An 18,490-nucleotide genomic window follows, 5' to 3' on the forward strand; every position below is an offset into this window, starting at 1 on the left:
CCTAAACTATGCCACGAGAAGCTGCCATAAACTAACAGCGTTCCCAAATCTCATCTATCTGTTGTGATATTGGGATTATTTTTTTTTTAAATTATTTTATTTTAATTTTTGAACTGTGTATGCTCCTGGAGATATCTAAATATACAAGATATCTGTATCTCAATTTTCAGTTAAAAAAAACCCCGAACAAGTAAACACTAGGGAAAAAAAAACAACCAACCAAGTTTCTGGATCTCATGATTCCGAAGACACGAATATCTCTCAGGCTCACAAACAAAAATGACGGCAGCCTAGGAAAAACATGGATTTTGAAGTTCAGTTCCAAAATCCTGAAAAACCGCTATCTGCCAAGGTTAATTGGGACACGGATTTAACGCAGGCCAGTCATGAGGAAGTTTTTGGCCCATTTCACCCGACACACACCTTCCTCTGGCTCAAAGGCAGCACTGGCCGGGTCAGAACGTCCCACCAAACACCGCATCTCTCGACCAGCACCATCCCACTCACTGCACGCCTCAACGGGCCACTGCTATCACACCCAACTGCAATTAAGCCGCTGATACTCTAGAATTTTAAATTTGATTTTTATCTTCTTATTTTTAAAACAGGGGAAGAGGAGGGTGTTTGTTCACCGAGGTCGAGTTTCATTATTCACATGGCAAATCTGCCAGTAGCAGATCAGGGAATGGATTGTTACCTTTCCCTATCCATTCTGTAAAGATATTGCTTTCTTTCCAGACTGCAAGCATCACTTCTAACTGGATTTTGAATTATAATGTGAACTTTACAAAATTATTGGTGCTATTCATATCGCTAGTTAGATTCTACGGAACGGCAATATTTTTTTTGCCCTTCAGGAAAAACATGGATTTTGAGGTTCAGTTCCAAAATCCTGAAAAACCGCTATCTGCCAAGGTTAATTGGGACACGGATTTAACGCAGGCTAGTCATTAGGAAGTTTTTGGCCCATTTCACCCGACACACACCTTCCCCTGGCTCAAAGGCAGCACTGGCCGGGTCAGAACGTCCCACCAAACACCGCATCTCTCGACCAGCACCATCCCACTCACTGCACGCCTCAACGGGCCACTGCTATCACACCCAACTGCAATTAAGCCGCTGATACTCTAGAATTTTAAATTTGATTTTTATCTACTGATTTTTAAAACAGGGGAAAAGGAGGGTGTTTGTTCACCGAGGGCGAGTTTCATTATTCACATGGCAAATCTGCCAGTAGCAGATCAGGGAATATTAAGCCGCTGATACTCTAGAATTTTAAATTTGATTTTTATCTTCTTATTTTTAAAACAGGGGAAGAGGAGGGTGTTTGTTCACCGAGGTCGAGTTTCATTATTCACATGGCAAATCTGCCAGTAGCAGATCAGGGAATGGATTGTTACCTTTCCCTATCCATTCTGTAAAGATATTGCTTTCTTTCCAGACTGCAAGCATCACTTCTAACTGGATTTTGAATTATAATGTGAACTTTACAAAATTATTGGTGCTATTCATATCGCTAGTTAGATTCTACGGAACGGCAATATTTTTTTTGCCCTTCCCCAAACCAGCACCTCTCAGTGTTTTATATAAAACAACCGAGGCCAGCAGAAATCGAACATTTCCGAGTAATGTAAAGTATTACATTGCAGCGAGTAAACAAGGAATAAAACATTTTTATATTTCTCCTTAAACTTATTTGCTTTTTGAAAATATTTATGCAGCGCAGAAGGCGGGAGGTTATTGAGAAATACAGCCAGTTCCTCTTCTTTAATTGAAACATTTATGCTTTTTGTTCCGCCAGCAAAAAGCAATGAACAGTAATAACGCAAGACAAATATACAAGAAACTTATAGATACGATTGTAAAACAACATCATCCTAATGTTTTCATTTAATTACCCTGAAATGTATTCTATTTAATATTCATTACTCAAAAGCCAATTTAAAAGAGAAAGAGGTGAAGGGACTTATTCAGAGAGACGGACTGTCATTCACGGCAATAGTTATCTAATATACAGAAGTTAATAAAGCAGATTAATCTACAAGTCGCTTTAAGCCATGGCTGAGTTTAGAACAACCGCCTCTTTGACCCCTAACCCTCCCGCTGTGCACCAGTAGCAGGTGCCAGCTGGACCCAGAGGATGCTGAGGCCCTTCCAGCCACAGCCTTTCCTCGCTTCGGCTCCTGACCAGCAGCTGACCCTGCAGGAAGGATTGTTTCCAGCGCTGGCCTAAAGGCTACATAAACCAGTAAAGTGATAAACAAAAGCATACAGGCACCAGCTGCCTGGCCCGAGGGCGCACATCCAACACTGACACCTCCAGTGGGTCGCCCTGCCAGCACCCACCAGGCTTTTTTTTTTGTTGTTGTTGTTGTTGTCTCCACGCATGAAATCCGGACAATGCTCCTGAACCAAACTTCTCCTCCTCTCCGGCCCCCGAAGCCGTTTTGTCTGCACCAAAGCACAGCTCGGGTGATTAAGAGGAGCTCCCCGATTTGATTTAGCGCCGTTATTAAGAGCGCGAAATCTTCAGATACATCACTAATGATGATGTATTTTAACATTAAAAGTCTTAAAATTAAATTACCCGATTCACATGACAACGAATCACAACAAGGCTTTAAACAAAGCGGAATTAGAGAAGACACTAAGCTCATTAATATTTTTTGATTTCTTAATTGACAGCGCCCATGTAGCGAGAGCTATACGTTCAGCAATATACTTGAGACTGAGGCTGCTGCTGCCTTTATACACGTGCAGTAAGAAGCACGTATGAAAGAGCAGGAACCGCATTTTTCATTAAGATAAGATGGCTTTGACATAGTTATTCTGCTGATACAAATTACACAACCACAGAAACAATCAGAGTAATGATTAAATGCAGTTATGTACATGGGAGACTACTAGTGCAAATGTTAACATATTTAAATGGGTTCCCTTCATTAAAAAAATTATATATGATATTAAACCATCAATCAAATCAAAACACTAGAGTCTAAACGTATTGTCACTGGTTAAAATAAATGACTCTGAGACTGAATTTTGGCTCACTCAATATGGTGCCTTTTCTGTTGCTTAGCCACCCAAGTCTCTGCTGGCTTGGGCTACAGCTGGTATATCTCCATCCCTTTCAATTAATAAAGAAAGTTATGATAGTATTGGATAACATTTTTAAATTGTGCTAAGAGGCTGAAAACAGATGTCCCGATGAACATCCCTCTCGCTGCTGGATCAAAGCTTCCAAGGCTCGAGCTGGCAAACGCCGAGCGCTCGGGTCCCGCCTCAGCTGAGCTCTTCAACACATTTAATTTTAAGCGTAGGAACGATCGCACCTGTGGGTTTGATTGGCTCTTAAAATTAAGCATATGCTCACACGCGTGGCCCAAGGTGCTCAACATCTTGCACAACTGCCCTCTGTCAGTACAATCCATATTTCTTTTTCAAATGTGCTTATAGGCAAGTGCTTCTGCAGGGGCCACGAAGCATCCGTTACAAACACATCTCCTCGTCATGGCTTTATTTCAGTTACCACGTGTAACTCCCCACTAGCTCTACATGGCACTGAGGTTTATCTGAGAAGTGAAAACATCACTGATTTTACTAAATAAAAGGGGAAAAAAGCAAACTAGCAATTTATAATATGTTTTTATTTTAGTATCACCACTTGGGTTTTCACTGCCACTGGCCTCTCTACTTTCTGTTGTAGGTTTGCCAGGCAGTGCTGCCTCCCTTAGCCCACCTCCGAAGTTCTAGGTCACTCTGGTGAGGTTCTAGGTCACTCTGGTGAGCAGCCTGGTGAGGTTTTACGTGTCACTGTGAAGCCCCGCGTCCTCCCGTTACCGCAGTGATGCCCACCCCATCCCAGCTCTAAGTTCTTTGGCCACCTCTGTAGCTCCCCATCCATCTTCTGCAATGCACCTCTCCCAGAGACCCCTCTCCAGCCCACATACTCCACTGCGTTCCCCTATGGCAGGAACCCCCAGAACTTCCCACCTCCCTGCCCCTTTTCCCCACCTTTTGCCCTCCAAAGGGCTCAGCGTTGGCACAACCTCCTCCTCCTCCTCCTCCAGCCACCGGCACCCTGTTTCTCAGAACTACACGTGAAAGATGCTACAAAACTGATTGATTTTTTGGAAAGAACTAGCAAGAACAGTACTTTACGACACCAAAATTGAGCTAAGAGCCTAATGTGTACAATTCAGCAAGATAAGCATTAAGAGCAGATAAAGGTAGCATTTTAAAACCAAGAATTACACTTTTATTTATTAAGTGGAGCAAACACCGGCTTCACCTGTCAATCCTGGCATAACAGCATAGGAAAGTAGGAGCCTTTTAAAATTATTTATTAAAGTGCTTATAACAGAACGTCATGCAACTGCAATAGTTGAATGTAATAAACTTAATACCGCTTTCTATCCATTTATCTCAAATTACTTTACACATGTTAATTCAGTTTAGTTGGAAGACACCGCCATGAAGCGGTTGTTTGCAGATTAAGCTCAGCCTGAGCAGCTCGCCCGGGGGAACAAAGCCCGTGGCACGGCAGAACGGAGGGGCCAAAGCCAACAGGCACCGCTACGCTTTAAAAGGATGTTTGTTACGGGTTGCCTGCCTGTATGGGAGAAATTCACAGCAATTTATTGTCATTGAGACAATTATTCTCTCGCCTGATGACCCCTCCCCACCCAGGAAGGGGAATCAGGGAAAAAAGCAAGGAAACACAAAGCCTCAACTATAAATAGGTTTAATAGGATAAGACTAAATAATTAACATTAATAATACTAAAGAACCAGTATTGATTCTGATACTAATATAAAATATAAAAGGATTATATTCATTATACACTGATATATTATATATATTCTCTCAGCAGGGACAGCCTATGTGGGACACTGCGAGCGCTGCGGCTTCGGGAGGAAGGGAAAGGCTTCAGGAGGAAGATAAGGGCCCAAGGCTCTGGCACCAGGGCAAGGAGTTCTCAGGTCCCAAGGCTCTGGCATCAGGGCGAGGAGTTCTCAGGATGGCAGCCACCAAGGGACAGAGAGAACTCCTCTGCAAACTTTATAGTTTAGGTTGAATGTGACATTTATGGTATGAAATAACCCTGTTGGCAGCTTGGGTCGAGTGTGTGGGTCTCGTTCCTCCTCATCCCCGCGCCTGGGGAGCTCAAAACCACTGACACCTTGAAACTTGCACCCCAGAGCTGGCTGTAAAGTAAATATTTTCACTAATTCTGACACTAGAGTCTTCTAAAAGTGCCGTTTTCTCAAGCATTAGATGAGAAATGAGTCCTGTGTGGCTCCAACCAAGACACTGCAGTAACTTGCACCTAAGTGTTAAGATGCTGTGTCACTTCCACGTTGCTCCTGTCTCTGTACAGTCACATCTATGTGTTAAAAAAACTGAGTGGCTGTGGGACACAGGTAAGTAAACAAAAATTGGTAGCTTTTAATGAGACAACTCTGGTACTCTGGAGGCTGAAGGAGCTGAGAGCTCCCCTCATGGATGTACACCTACCGACGGAACCGCAGCCGGGTGCGCAAGGAAACACAAAGCCTCAACTATAAATAGGTTTAATAGGATAAGACTAAATAATTAACATTAATAATACTAAAGAACCAGTATTGATTCTGATACTAATATAAAATATAAAAGGATTATATTCATTATACACTGATATATTATATATATATTCTCTCAGCAGGGACAGCCAGTGTGGGACACTGCGAGCGCTGAGGCTTCAGGAGGAAGATAAGGGCCCAAGGCTCTGGCACCAGGGCAAGGAGTTCTCAGGATGGCAGCCACCAAGGGACAGAGAGAACTCCTCTGCAAACTTTATGTTGAATGTGACATTTATGGTATGAAATAACCCTGTTGGCAGCTTGGGTCGAGTGTCCAGGTCTCGCTCCTCCTCATCCCTGCACCTGGGGAGCTCAAAACCACTGACACCTTGAAACTCCCACCCCAGAGCTGGCTGTAAAGTAAATATTTTCACTAATTCGGACACTAGAGTCTTCTAAAAGTGCCGTTTTCTCAAGCATAGATGAGAAATGAGTCCTGTGTTGCTCCAACCAAGACATTGCAGTAACTTGCACCTAAGTGTTAAGATGCTGTGTCACTTCCACGTTGCTCCTGCCTCTGTACAGTCACATCTATGTGTTAAAAAACCAGAGCGGCTGTGGGACACAGGTAAGTAAACAAGAATTGGTAGCTTTTAATGAGATAACTCTGGTACTCTGGAGGCTGAAGGAGCTGAGAGCTCCCCTCATGGATGTACACCTACTGACGGAACCGCAGCCGGGTGCTGGACCACCACCAACTGAACCGTGGGTGAGTGCACGGGCAGAAACCCCATGAAATGCCTCTGTGGCTGTTCTGGTGCCACTGAGAAGCAGCAAAGGGCTTTGTGTGTCCATCACTTGCACATCCCTGCTACCCCTCCCTGGGTGGGGGGCCACCAGGCCTGCACCGGGCAGCCTTGGCTGGCAGGATGGTGCGGGGCAATGGCAGGGGCCCCCATCCCCAGGACAGCCCACATCCCAGAGCAAGAGAACATCCAGCCCCGAGGAGGGCTGTGTTCCTCCAGTGCTGCTGGAAATTTTTAATTATCCAGGTACTTCCAGAGATCCAACTTGGAAGAAAGGTTCTAACTAGTAAATAATTGCAGTTATCATTGCATCAGTTTAGTTTAAAGAGCTGACAAACCTCTCTAAACTCAAAGCACAATTAGTCATTAGGGTCTAGTTTTTCAGCACTGTTAAGCAATTTGTAACCCATTCCTTTTAATAGGGTTATGCATTACTTAACCGACACAGATGTCTTGAAAACTGAAACCGCTGGTTATGAAGCAGCAACCTTGTTCATTAGCTTCCATGATAGTCAAATCATCTATAAAACCAGTGTTTAATGGCCAGCCGATGAATAATCAATGTCTCACTTTTCATCTGAGTGTGAAAGTGAGAATAATCTAATCCACCGTCCCCCTGGTAAAACGCGAGGCCTTGGGTTCCGTTTCTATTCAGGGCTGATTTATCACCCAATGGAAACCTGATGTAAACATATGATCAATGAGTCCCATCATTGCTGATAATAACCCCCAACCGGCCCACTCCCTCATCTCAAAAGCCATCCCTTTAGGCTATTAGTTTCGTCCAGCTAATCCTCTCTACTGTTCCTGCCTGCTGCTTTTACCTTGGCCATCCGTTCCGTCCAGCAGACTCAGAAGTAATTTTATACGCAGCAGAGAGCGGGTGGAATTGATTTTTCACTCAGTGCTCAGTTCCCATCTGAATAATTATCAATTTTACAGCCTCATAAAGGGAAGAGTCAAAATTTCAAATCAATTCAAAAGAGCTTCTGAGACTACAGAAACTGTGCATGAGAATAAAGGTCAAAGTTGTCAGTGACCTCGGGAGATGATGTCAGATATTAGTACACTGAGTAGTTGACATCAGAGGCACTCAATATGATATGACTAGTGCTAATGCAAATCATATTTATGCTGACTACTGGAGACCAGCCATTAATATTTAAAAGAGTATGTGAAAGCCTGCATTCAAAATAAATATAACGTATTCCGCCGAATCTGAAGTTAATAAAGACAGATCACCGCCTCGTCGCATGCCGTGGAGTGATAGATTACTGCGTATTAACAGACAAAGTATGACATCAGGATTGCCACAAAAGGCAGGGACGGCCAGTGCCCAGGCCTGTGACAAACCCAAGGGCTGACCCCCCAATGCCATCTCCCACGAACCCCCTATCAGGCAAGCAACACGGGGAAACGTGTAACACGACAAGGGAATCATCACGTTCTGATAACCATGTCAATAATAAACCTCATTAATATTCTCACAAAATGCCATACGCTGCCAGGAATGTATTAGCTACCATTAGTTACTTTTCACCTTCAATTGGAACAATAAACAAATGACGACAATAACCGTGGCGACTGTTACGACAGGTTTTTTTCCAAATGAGGGTGTCCCTATTAGGCAAACACAAAGACACCCACACTAGTCATTTGCATCCTGTTAATACCTTCTGTTTTCATTTAAAGCCTCCAGACCCGAGAAACACGTTTCTTGAAACAGCATCTTTGCAACAGCGTTAGGAATCCAGAGATTCTTGTAACTCTGCATTTTCAAATAGGTTAATGAGATTTCTAAGGGAACGTGGCACAGAGCAAAAGTGAAGGTACGTAGCCACAAACTCCCTGATCTCTCCCTGGGCTGGGAGAAACCTGACGGAGCAGGGAAAGGGGAAATCTCTCCTAAGCACTGCAGCGGCCACTTCCTTTTCAGCAGCACAAGATTTAATTTCTATTGTATTTACCTTTAACAGAAAAAAATCCCACTGAGTCACCTGCTGCAAAATAAAATACTCAAAGGCAATAGCATACAGCCATTCAATTTACACATTTCATTACCAAAATGGGTGGTTCAATGCCAGGATTTGTTCTTCCCCTTAAAATACTGCAGAGAGCTTTCCTTCCCGTTTGTCTATAGAAATGTATTGATGATCTTACACATCTTCTTTTATGAGCAAGAATGAAACATGGAGTTTTAAGATACTCTACAGCCAAATACAGTACCTATGCTTCTCAGTATGACAAAAATCTACCTTCAGTTTTTGGTTGTCATGAGAACACGGCTGATGCTACTCAGGGTTCCACACCAGCACAGGGAGGTTGGTCCTGTGACTAAATAGCCAATGGCACCCTAGTGTTCAGTACCACAAAAAAAAAAAAATCAGAAATGTTCCGAAATGTAATGATTCCCCATGGAAAAGACTGCCAATTCACCTGCTGTAGGACTTCGGGGTTCTGCTGCATGAAATGAAGCAGCCTCTGTCCATCCTGGGAAATCTCTCTACACCTTAGAGTCTTCTTCCCTTCCTTAGCCAGGTGCTTGAAGAGGTAGGTGACGATGTAGTCCAGACTGGCGCAACAGCTGGAGGAGACGATTGTATCTGTGTAAAAAAACCAAAATGGTTTTGAAATTGTTTTCCTAAAAGAATAATTAATAATGACATTTTACACGACTCGGAGAGCTCAACTTTAATAATCTCTTTGACATTAGGCTAATCGATACATCAGCAAGTCTATTTTTGATGCACGAGTTGACTAGCGCTGAGGACTGGTTTTATTAAAACACAGAGGTATTACAGCTTTGCTTTTGAGCAACTGGGTAGCTCCAGGTTGTAAAAATCTGATGAACTCCAGTGGACTTCATTCACTCCTGCGTGAATGCTGCTGCCCCTCTGCCTACTGGGAAGCACAGGATGAGGGTGGGAATTTTACTGGTATTCAGTTTCACATCCAGAAAGCTCCAGATTCCTGGCAACTAAAATTCTGTTCTGATCTGCTTACTGAAAAGGCAAAGGTTCAATCGAGTAGAGCTGCTGTCCAGGTTTTTCTCAAGTCGTATTTCACAATGTTTCTCTGCCCCAAGTAGCTTCAGGTGGCAAACAATGAACAAGGGCCATTAAGGGTCATTGAAGAACAGCCAGTTAGTCATTTTGCTTAACAACTAATAATTCAAGTAGGTCAAAATATGTTAAATACAGTTGGTAACAACATGACAGAAGTCACTGAAAAAATACCAATACTTCACATATGTCCCCAAAACTGAAAGTCATGACAGCAAAGGAGGATACTGTTTGAAAAGCAGAAGCAAAAGCCACCTCCTATCTTTACTTACTGGTTCTACAGGTAAAGGAGATTAAAAGTTTGACCCTTTTTGTAGCATAAATATGTGTGCCTGACCCTCTCTGCAATCTGAAACACCAGATGCAGCTGAGCAGAGGACTGAGGTCTCCATCCTGCTGCCATTGGCTTCAGCTGGAACTGGCCCAGGCCTCTCAAAGCTCACAGTCTTCATTTCAGCTGGGCCACCGGCGCGAGGGATGTGTGGGGGTTGCAAAAGGAATTAAACTGTTAAAACGCTCATTCTGAGGGGAAAGGGATTAGGAGGATCCAATTAAATGTACCTTGAATTCTTTAAACTATGCTAATTTGGAGGCCTGCCAACCTTGCAGTGTTCATTTAAAGACATCCCTCTAGACACTGAAGTATTTTGATCTGTGTCTGTTTAACTCCTCAAGCTCTGTGCTGACACTATTAACCCTTCGCCATCTAAAAACTAATTGTATTTTGCCAAGAGTGTTTTGAAGGAAACACGTTTCCAGGCAGAGAAGATACAAATGGTCTCCTAAGACTGGATGGATCTTGGCAGCAGGCGTCAGAGCGATCTAAGAGCTCACAGAAACGAGCTGGAGCATCCCCACTCTGTCCCCACTGGACCAGTGGGCTTCCCAGGACTGGATTCCACAAGGCAGCATCTTAAGACACGCGTTGCCCGAACAAAGCTGAGTTCAAAGTTACGAGTCTTGCAAAGTTACAGACTGCAGAATCCGTCCCTCGTTGTGTTCTCAACCAAAACAGTCCTGCTTATAAACCAGAAAAGCAATTCGTGGTGGAATTGAATCACCATCAATAACAACAAGTGAGAGATTTGAAAATACATATTTCATAGGAGGGCTCTGCTGTATTTCTGAACCAGTGCTTAACTCTATTTCTTTTTAAATTGAATAATACAAAGTAAATCACTATCATCAGTTTACGAAACAGCGGTAGTTCTAAACATGCTGATACTGTACAAGCAGATATTTTACATTCGACAGTAAGTGATTTTAGCAGGACAGCAGACAGGTCTCTGCTATCATTTGCTCATGAGAATCTGATATGAGTGTTAAGAGCTACTTAAATTTGCCTATAACTATATATCAAATATGCTTCCCTATGCTCATTTTTCCTTTTGATTGCAAGGATGTAACAGACGGGGAGTGTCAAGCAAACTCCCTTGAATGACTCTTCTGGGCACGTGGAACCTCGTGCTGGAGCCCAGTGGTGTTCTCACTAAATCTCAGCAAGACAAGGCAAATAAACAGAACTAGAGCAATGATGAGTTGCCAGTTCTGAGCTATGGACAGAAGAAATGGATGGAGGAGACAGAACAAAGAGAGAATAATAAAAGAAACTGAGATAGAAGCTTGGGATAATAATGAAACATGCACACATTTCTCATTTCTGATCAACTCAGCTCTATCTCCTGTCAACTAACCATTTGGATCACAAAGCAAACAGGCCATGGTTACAGAACACACCAAACCCAGCTCAGTGGGATCAGTATGGACTCAGCATGGACCCAGAGACAGTTCCCTAGCTCTGTCAAACAAAACTGAGCTCTCTGGACATACCTGCTGGTGAGTTTGGGACTGGTGGTGGGCAGGGGACAAGGATGACAACCCCAGCACCAGTCACCGCCAACATTCAACTAGACCTTTTGGTTCCTTCTTCCCCAGCGCCCATTCATTTCATGTTTTGGGGACTAACTTTACATGCACTTTTTTATTCTCTGTTTTTCCTTTCTGCAGGGAATTCCAATCAGACATTAGCTCAAGTAACCGCAAGCAGAGCATGTATGTTAGAATGGGTTATATTATTTTTAAAAAGCCAACAACCCTCCCAAACCACCATTGTTGAGCCTTTTGGTCTCAACAATATGACAACAGCATGCTGAAGGGGAAGTATTTTTCAAGAGTTTAATGACACTGCCCAATCTCTGCAAATTAAAAGATTTTGTTTTGGTTTTCACATAAAGGCAAGGAGAGGGAGTTAAGTGGTATTTTCCCTGTCCGTCAATTGCTTACAGTTCAATACTGGCATTATTTGCCTTTGAGACTAAACCTGGAAAGTAAATGGATTTAGCAATTTAACATCTAAATTAGGCAGCAAGACAGAAAAAATGTTTTACTTTTTTCCTCAATGAATAGCACGCTATACTATTAATCATATGAGAATTAGGAAAGCTTTGCAGAGATCAGTGACAACATGCCAGGCAGGCTACATTAAAAGGCTCTGATCACTGAGTCAGCTGTGAAAAAGCCAGGTAAACACTTTAGAAGAGAACTATTGGAGTGTTTATCCTGGCAATAAAAGCTCAGATGAGGGCTTCCATTATGGCTGATTTACAGCTAGAGGCTTCTGAAGGAATACAGATTCTTTCACAGCGTTTAAAAAGCGCGGAATCAGGCAAGGTATTTACTCAGCAACAGAATGAACACCCCTCAGAAATAAGGATTTGGGGAATGTTTATCCTACAGCTGACAACACTGAGCGCCTCAAAGGTTTCACCTGCGTAAAAGGGAGCAGAGGAAAAAAGTCAGATGCCTTTTTCTGTGCAAGTGATCTCTTGGTATTTAATTTTTAAAATAAAAAGACAGCTATTTCATTTTTATAAACATTTCTGAAAATGACTGGTATGTTCTAATCAGTTTAAAACACAATTCCCCCCCAGATGGCTTATAGCCCTGAGCCCTGCTATTCCGAGGTGTTCTTGTGGCACGGATATAATTCAGTGAAAAAGGCGACACTTGGATCTACTTACCCATTTTCCAAGGGCAGAAGGATGTATGTGACCAAGTAACACATAAGAAATAAATCTGTATTTCACTGTCTGACAATTGGTAATGCCCCAAATGTCAAAATTTGAAAAGAGATAGAACATTTAGAAGAATGACGCTTAAGGAAACGCAGCGACAGGTAACTAACTCTTGAGAATAAAAATAAATAAATGAACATTAAGAGCTATAAACTGACCAAAGAGTAGTTCATCTGGACATGTCATCAGAAGATTATAGAAAATTACTCAGTTCACTACAAAAATAAACCTTCCTGAACACAAATGAGGAATTTAAATGCTGACATCAATACCAATACGTGCAGCGTTAAGAAACATGGTATTGAGGACAAATGATCACTTTATCACTTCAACATGAAAGGTAAAAAAACCCCAACATTTTCCAGCTGACTAATCCTGGAATGTAAGGATTGATTTTAATGTGCCAGAGAAATTAGGGGCTGCACAAGCATTTGGACAGAAGAAAAATTTGTTTTGGAAAGCCAGTGAATGCAAGCGGAAAATGTAGAAAAAATACCAGTGGGATCCTAGAAGTGGCAGAAACCAAATGGGACCATCTTCCAAGCCCAACCTCCTGCCCAGAACAGGGTCAACATCAGCCAGGCTCCTTAGCACCTTGTGCAGCACCTGGGAATATCTCCAAGGATGGAGATTCCACATCCAATCCGGGCAACACGGAAACAGCCAGGTCTTACTGAAAGACAGATGGACTTGGCAATTCTCTGACTGAAAAACTACTTGAGTTTGGAGGAAGAGTAAACAAAGGAGAAAACGAACACGAAAGCCAGCAGAATAGCATTTGATGGACTGCATCAAGCCTTCAGTGAAGTCAGGGCAAGTTAAAAATTCCTACACGCTTTGTTACAGTCTCGTACGTTTGTATTTATTTTAGGTACTTTAAGGACCTTAAGAGGAACTGAAGGAGAGCTTTGACTAAGCAAATCTATGGTTTATGAAATGTGAAAAAAAAGTGAGCTGTTCAAATTTTTGGTGATACTTTTCTCAGCAGAATATCAGCAATTCCACCAAATAAATATGTTCCTAAAAGTAACAATTCTTCATGATTAGACTCCCAGATAGTTAATTTACATGCTTTTCTTACTCCCCCTTCCCACCTCGAGTGAGAGCACAACACTTTTTGAGAGGGGAAAATAAACATAACAGATGAAAGCTGAATCTTACATAGCTTTTACATATTCTTCCCTCTCTTTTACATGAATTCAAATTGGGTTTCAAAGAGATGGTTAAAGTAAACCTGGCATGCTAGTGAGTCCTCAAAATGAATATAACCACTATCTCAACTGGAAGAGACATTAAGGTGGAGTGATAGTGGAGATGGGGAACCCATTTGCACCCCACCAAGAGGCAGACCCCCAGCACAACCCACAGGAGGTGCTGCACCACCACTGCAGGTGACAAAGCACTCAAAATACCTGGCAGAAGATGGATTTCAGCAATATATAATAAAACGATCTGAATATGTCTTTACCGCCATTGCTTAGCTATTCGCTACCTATTTTCTCTCTAAGAGTAGGTTCCCTCTTGCAGCAAAAACTGCTGAATGTGTTTAACATGGCAAATGCTTTGAGACTCGGTGTGTTCATGGGCTCCTACGGGGCTTGACTGACACTTGGTGGTAATGAGAAACACCGGCTATTATGGAGTAACAGCCATACACACTAATGCTATACATTCTTTCCCCCCCGCCCCTTAATAACCACCCTAATCAATAAATACCACTGTAAGGTTTGAGCAGCTTCTCAGTCACAAACTATATGAATACATGGCACTCCTAGGAGATCCAAATGTAACTGTGATTTACTTTTCCTTCCTCTGAATGCCCGTTCACCTCCTCCATACTCCAAATGATGTTAGGTTACCATTCTCCCCCTAGCGCCCAAATTTTTGGACAGTCACCTGGTTTAAAAGCATCAATTAAACCATGCAAAAGAATGAAAGGAACTGCAATCAGACTGCTGTATTTTTATCGTTACTCTAAGCAGGCTTCTGTTACACTCATTCTCCTCTAAAGTATATTCAGGAAGCATCCAGTAACTCCTTTTTTCCATGGATAAAGAGACTTTTACATTTCTCAAATCGTATCACAGCTGTGCAGAACAAGCAGTATTGATACAACAGCTATGTTGATCAAATAAAAACAAAACCCCACAGATTCCTGTACACATTTTAATACAATTTACTTCTGAACAACAAATGCATTAATTTTCCATACAATGCTAGTGAAGGCACATTAATAATTTTAACAGTTCTGGCTTGTAAGAAAAGACAAGTTTTTACTATCTGTAAAATCTTAACACGTTAGTTGTTTATAAGAACTTAGCTCCATTAACTGAAATAACTGCATTCTTGAAATTGTCACTTGATACTCACAAAAATATTTTGATGGCACTTTTAAAAATACAAATGAATGGGCTTCTAGATACCTAAAGAAAGAATTTGAGTATTTAGGTAAGTGGAAATCATTCTTACCTACTGCAGTAAGTCCTTCAGATATGGAGGTAAGAATATAGATTAGGACGTGAGGTTCTAAACTGGTGATGAAACTCATATGGTCTTGGGTCAGACACTCCAAAAGCGGGTAGTAAGACTGGCTTAGTTTTCGATATTGCTGAAAAAAGAGTACACATTTGTAGATATTACCATCAACTAATATTAACAACATTAATAGATGACAGAATAATGATCTTACAGTTTTTAAGATGCGATAAATTCTAGTTTAACCATTAAATCAAAATATTTATAGAGACAAAATATTTCCTGTCTTTGGTAGATTTCAACTTTCCAAATTTGCCATAGGATATAAACTCACTATTAATTTAAAATAGGATAATACAATAATGCTACCCTGCTTTGCCATTCTACACAGCTATCACTCTAGCAGAAGCAGGATAGTGTCCTCTCCAGGGTGTCAGTTTGGCAGGATCACAGCCCATGCCTTACCTTCTGCAAGAAACCTTATTAAAATTTATCAGATTTCCCCAAATCGTCTCAGAGATGGGCTTTTGGGGGCTTAAGTGAGGTCCTGTCACAGGCTCTGCACAGGCAAAGGCACTTGCTTCAACCCATTGGCCCAAGCAGAGTCTTACTTTTAAAGACTTATTTAGGACATTTATTGTTGGATGGGCAGGAATATGCCCAATATACACTTCACTGTACAACCAATACACCAATTTTGATTAAGAGCAGCTTTTCAGTTCTGAGGACTTTATTTACATGGCAGGCATAAATCTGGGTATTATCCATCTTTAACTACCCCAAATTTGTCCCTCCCTGCAAGAAAATGACAGTTCTGCCAGAAAATGTCACAGTTCAAATTTAGGCTGATATTGCGCAAGATGCGTTGCCTTCCCACAGAGAAGTGGGAACACGGTGTACTTTAAAATAAATTTTTAAAATTTTATGGGGAATACACACTGACAATTTGCAGATTGAAACTAATTGCAGAGTGGCTGAATATATGACGCTGTTTTACAGGGCGTGCAGGCAACATAACTTGGTTTGTAAGGACAGAAAGGAGCTAAATTTTGCATTTCTCTCACGACAAACCCAGTGAAAATTCTGGAAAAGCTCCCGTTTCACGTGGCATACCTGTATTTTAGACGTTACTGTATAAATACATTCAAGTAATTGAACAGAAACCCGCGTTTGAGCTGTTCTAGATCCCTCTGTCTCATTAGAACAATACAAAGCCTGTGGTGGTGTTATTGCATATTTCACATAAAGACTCCCAAGATGAAGAATTGCTTACTAGCAAGTCACTGTGGGATACTGAAAGCAGCATTTTGACAAAGGCCTGAAGTACATTGTCAAAGTGGTTGTCCCCGTACAACTTGAAGACGCCAAAGCTGACATAATTTCCACATAAGGCAGATTTGAGTGCAGAGTAACAGATGGAAATGCCCTTGAGTTTCAGCGGATAAACCTGATCTTTTGACAAAGTCCCAAGAGAGAGGATCTGATTACCTGTTTTCATAAAAAGAGAGAAAGAAAGAAAGAAACTTAGATAAGCAGCTGCAAATCTAAAATATTTTGATGGCACTATCTAAATTTTTTTTTTTGTCTTTATTGTCATTACTATTTAGAAGAAAAATTGTTTCTACATTAGATGTAAAAGATCTGTTAAGTAAGCATGACCAGAGCTTAAGAGCCACCAAGGAATTAGTATGCAAAATTTAATCTATGGAGTTCCCACCATTGATATAGAACCAGACCACAACTGGGTCTATCAGTACGAATTCCTGAATCTGAACGGAGCTGCAACACAGGGTTTTATAGTTTCTCCTGCTGCAGCAAAGCCTGGTTTTGATCCATTAGCATGATGGTCTCTCGGGATGGCTGCTGATGTATACACACACTAAATATATCCCTCCGAAAACAAATATGTCCATTACAAAAGCCTCTCTTTTGCCAGTCACAGATGGGAATGACTTTTTAATTAAAATCCATGTTCATAATGTAAAAATAACAGCTAACTGTAAATATTTGCTGCTGCTATTAACAGACAATGGTGACTTTTGGATCCACTGTGCAGCAGCGCAGTCGATCCCGTCGCAATCCTCTGTACAAATCTAATTAGTCACAAGGCCTCATTACCAAGTTTTCTAAGAATCTGGTAATAATTTAATGCTCATCTTCACAGCACCCCAGAGTTAGTTGTCTTCATGATAATTTTTTTTTTGTTTTTAACCCAAAGTAATTAACGAAAGTGAGCTAAAACAGTAGAACAAACACAGCCAAGATGAAGTAATTTAGTTCTCCCGTGGAGTGAAGCCTTGTTGGGTTGACCCCATCTGATGTTGACCTTGGCCTCCACAAAACCCAAGTGCCAGCTCTTCACTCTTGACAATCATTCTTGGTGATTTTGGTAAACTCAGCATTCTTGGTAATTTTAACTAGAGGAAAATATCACAAACCTGTACATTTTTTAAAGTTTTCCTACAAAGAAAAGCACAATATTCCACAGATAGATGCTCGGCTCGTTTGCTTTCAGTGTCTAACCTAGTTGTCGTGGCTATGATGAGAACTTGGGTCAAGGAGCAACAAGCAACCTAGACATTAACTATCCACAATTCCAAGTATTGCCAGTTGAGACAGATAGTTATGACAACTCACTTTTGCTCTCATAATAGGGAATTTAAAAATGCCCCTAAAAACTCGTCTGATCTATGGATTGGATACTATTGTTTAATACATATTGAGGCCTAATATTAAACTGGGTCTGTCTCCACACAGCTCTCCATGCAATTTCCACCTGCAAATCATATACCTGCCTCATTTTAATTCTTTCTCTTAATGTTATGGATTGATATGATTTACATTAAATAATTAGAAAAAACAGGAGGAAAACCTTGTTTCTAAACAGCCAATGCGTCAAAGGATCACCCATTTGGTATCACTTAATGCAAAGAGGGAAACATAAGTCAACTGTTTAAAACATTAATGTTGTTCACCACTTGTAGCAAGTACAAGGCAATTTATCCATCAGCTTGTAAAAGAAAAGTAGATTTACCAAAAAAAACACCTGTGAGTAGGAACAGGGATTGCTTAGAAGTAACTGGGGTCTGTAAGAACCGGGAACGTCGACACTAGAATTATGCAAGGTAGGAGTAATATCAAGTATTTAGCTAGAAAAGACGGTCACTTGCAATCAAAATCAAGCCCTTTAAATTAAAAAAAAAAAAAAAATTATGAATGAAAATATGGAATGGTTTTGATACTGTAAATGGTCATCTGAGAGCACATCTACTTCCCCAGCTGCTGTAGGCATGACCACAGAGTAACTGGGGAAGAAGGTACAATTCCAGTGACTGGTATTGCATAGAAATTCATCCCAAATGGTGTTAAATCTCTGCTATGCTAAAAGTGACCAGTATCCCAAAGATCCTCTCTGAAAAGTAAAACATTTCAGAAAAAGAAGAATGTCTTTCAGCGTACCTAGATATTAATTTATTGTAATGCTTTACATTATGGAGAAATTGCATTTACAT

The 18,490-nt window shown here is 41.3% G+C and overlaps 1 protein-coding gene across 1 annotated transcript in view; it reads right to left on the reverse strand.

Moving 5' to 3' along the window:
- Positions 1–18,490, reverse strand: part of RANBP17 (RAN binding protein 17) — a 159,015-nt gene that overhangs the window by 18,361 nt on the left and 122,164 nt on the right. Inside the window, exons 22-24 of the mRNA XM_014948252.1 lie at positions 16,252–16,466; positions 14,973–15,111; positions 8,804–8,970 (exon numbers count right to left, since the gene is read on the reverse strand). Of these exons, the coding sequence (XP_014803738.1) occupies positions 8,804–8,970; positions 14,973–15,111; positions 16,252–16,466 (521 nt within the window). The remainder of the gene's footprint in view (positions 1–8,803; positions 8,971–14,972; positions 15,112–16,251; positions 16,467–18,490) is intronic.

This window comes from Calidris pugnax, unplaced genomic scaffold, assembly GCF_001431845.1.
Source record: "Calidris pugnax isolate Ruff unplaced genomic scaffold, ASM143184v1 scaffold27, whole genome shotgun sequence".
NCBI classification, from domain to species: domain Eukaryota; kingdom Metazoa; phylum Chordata; class Aves; order Charadriiformes; family Scolopacidae; genus Calidris; species Calidris pugnax.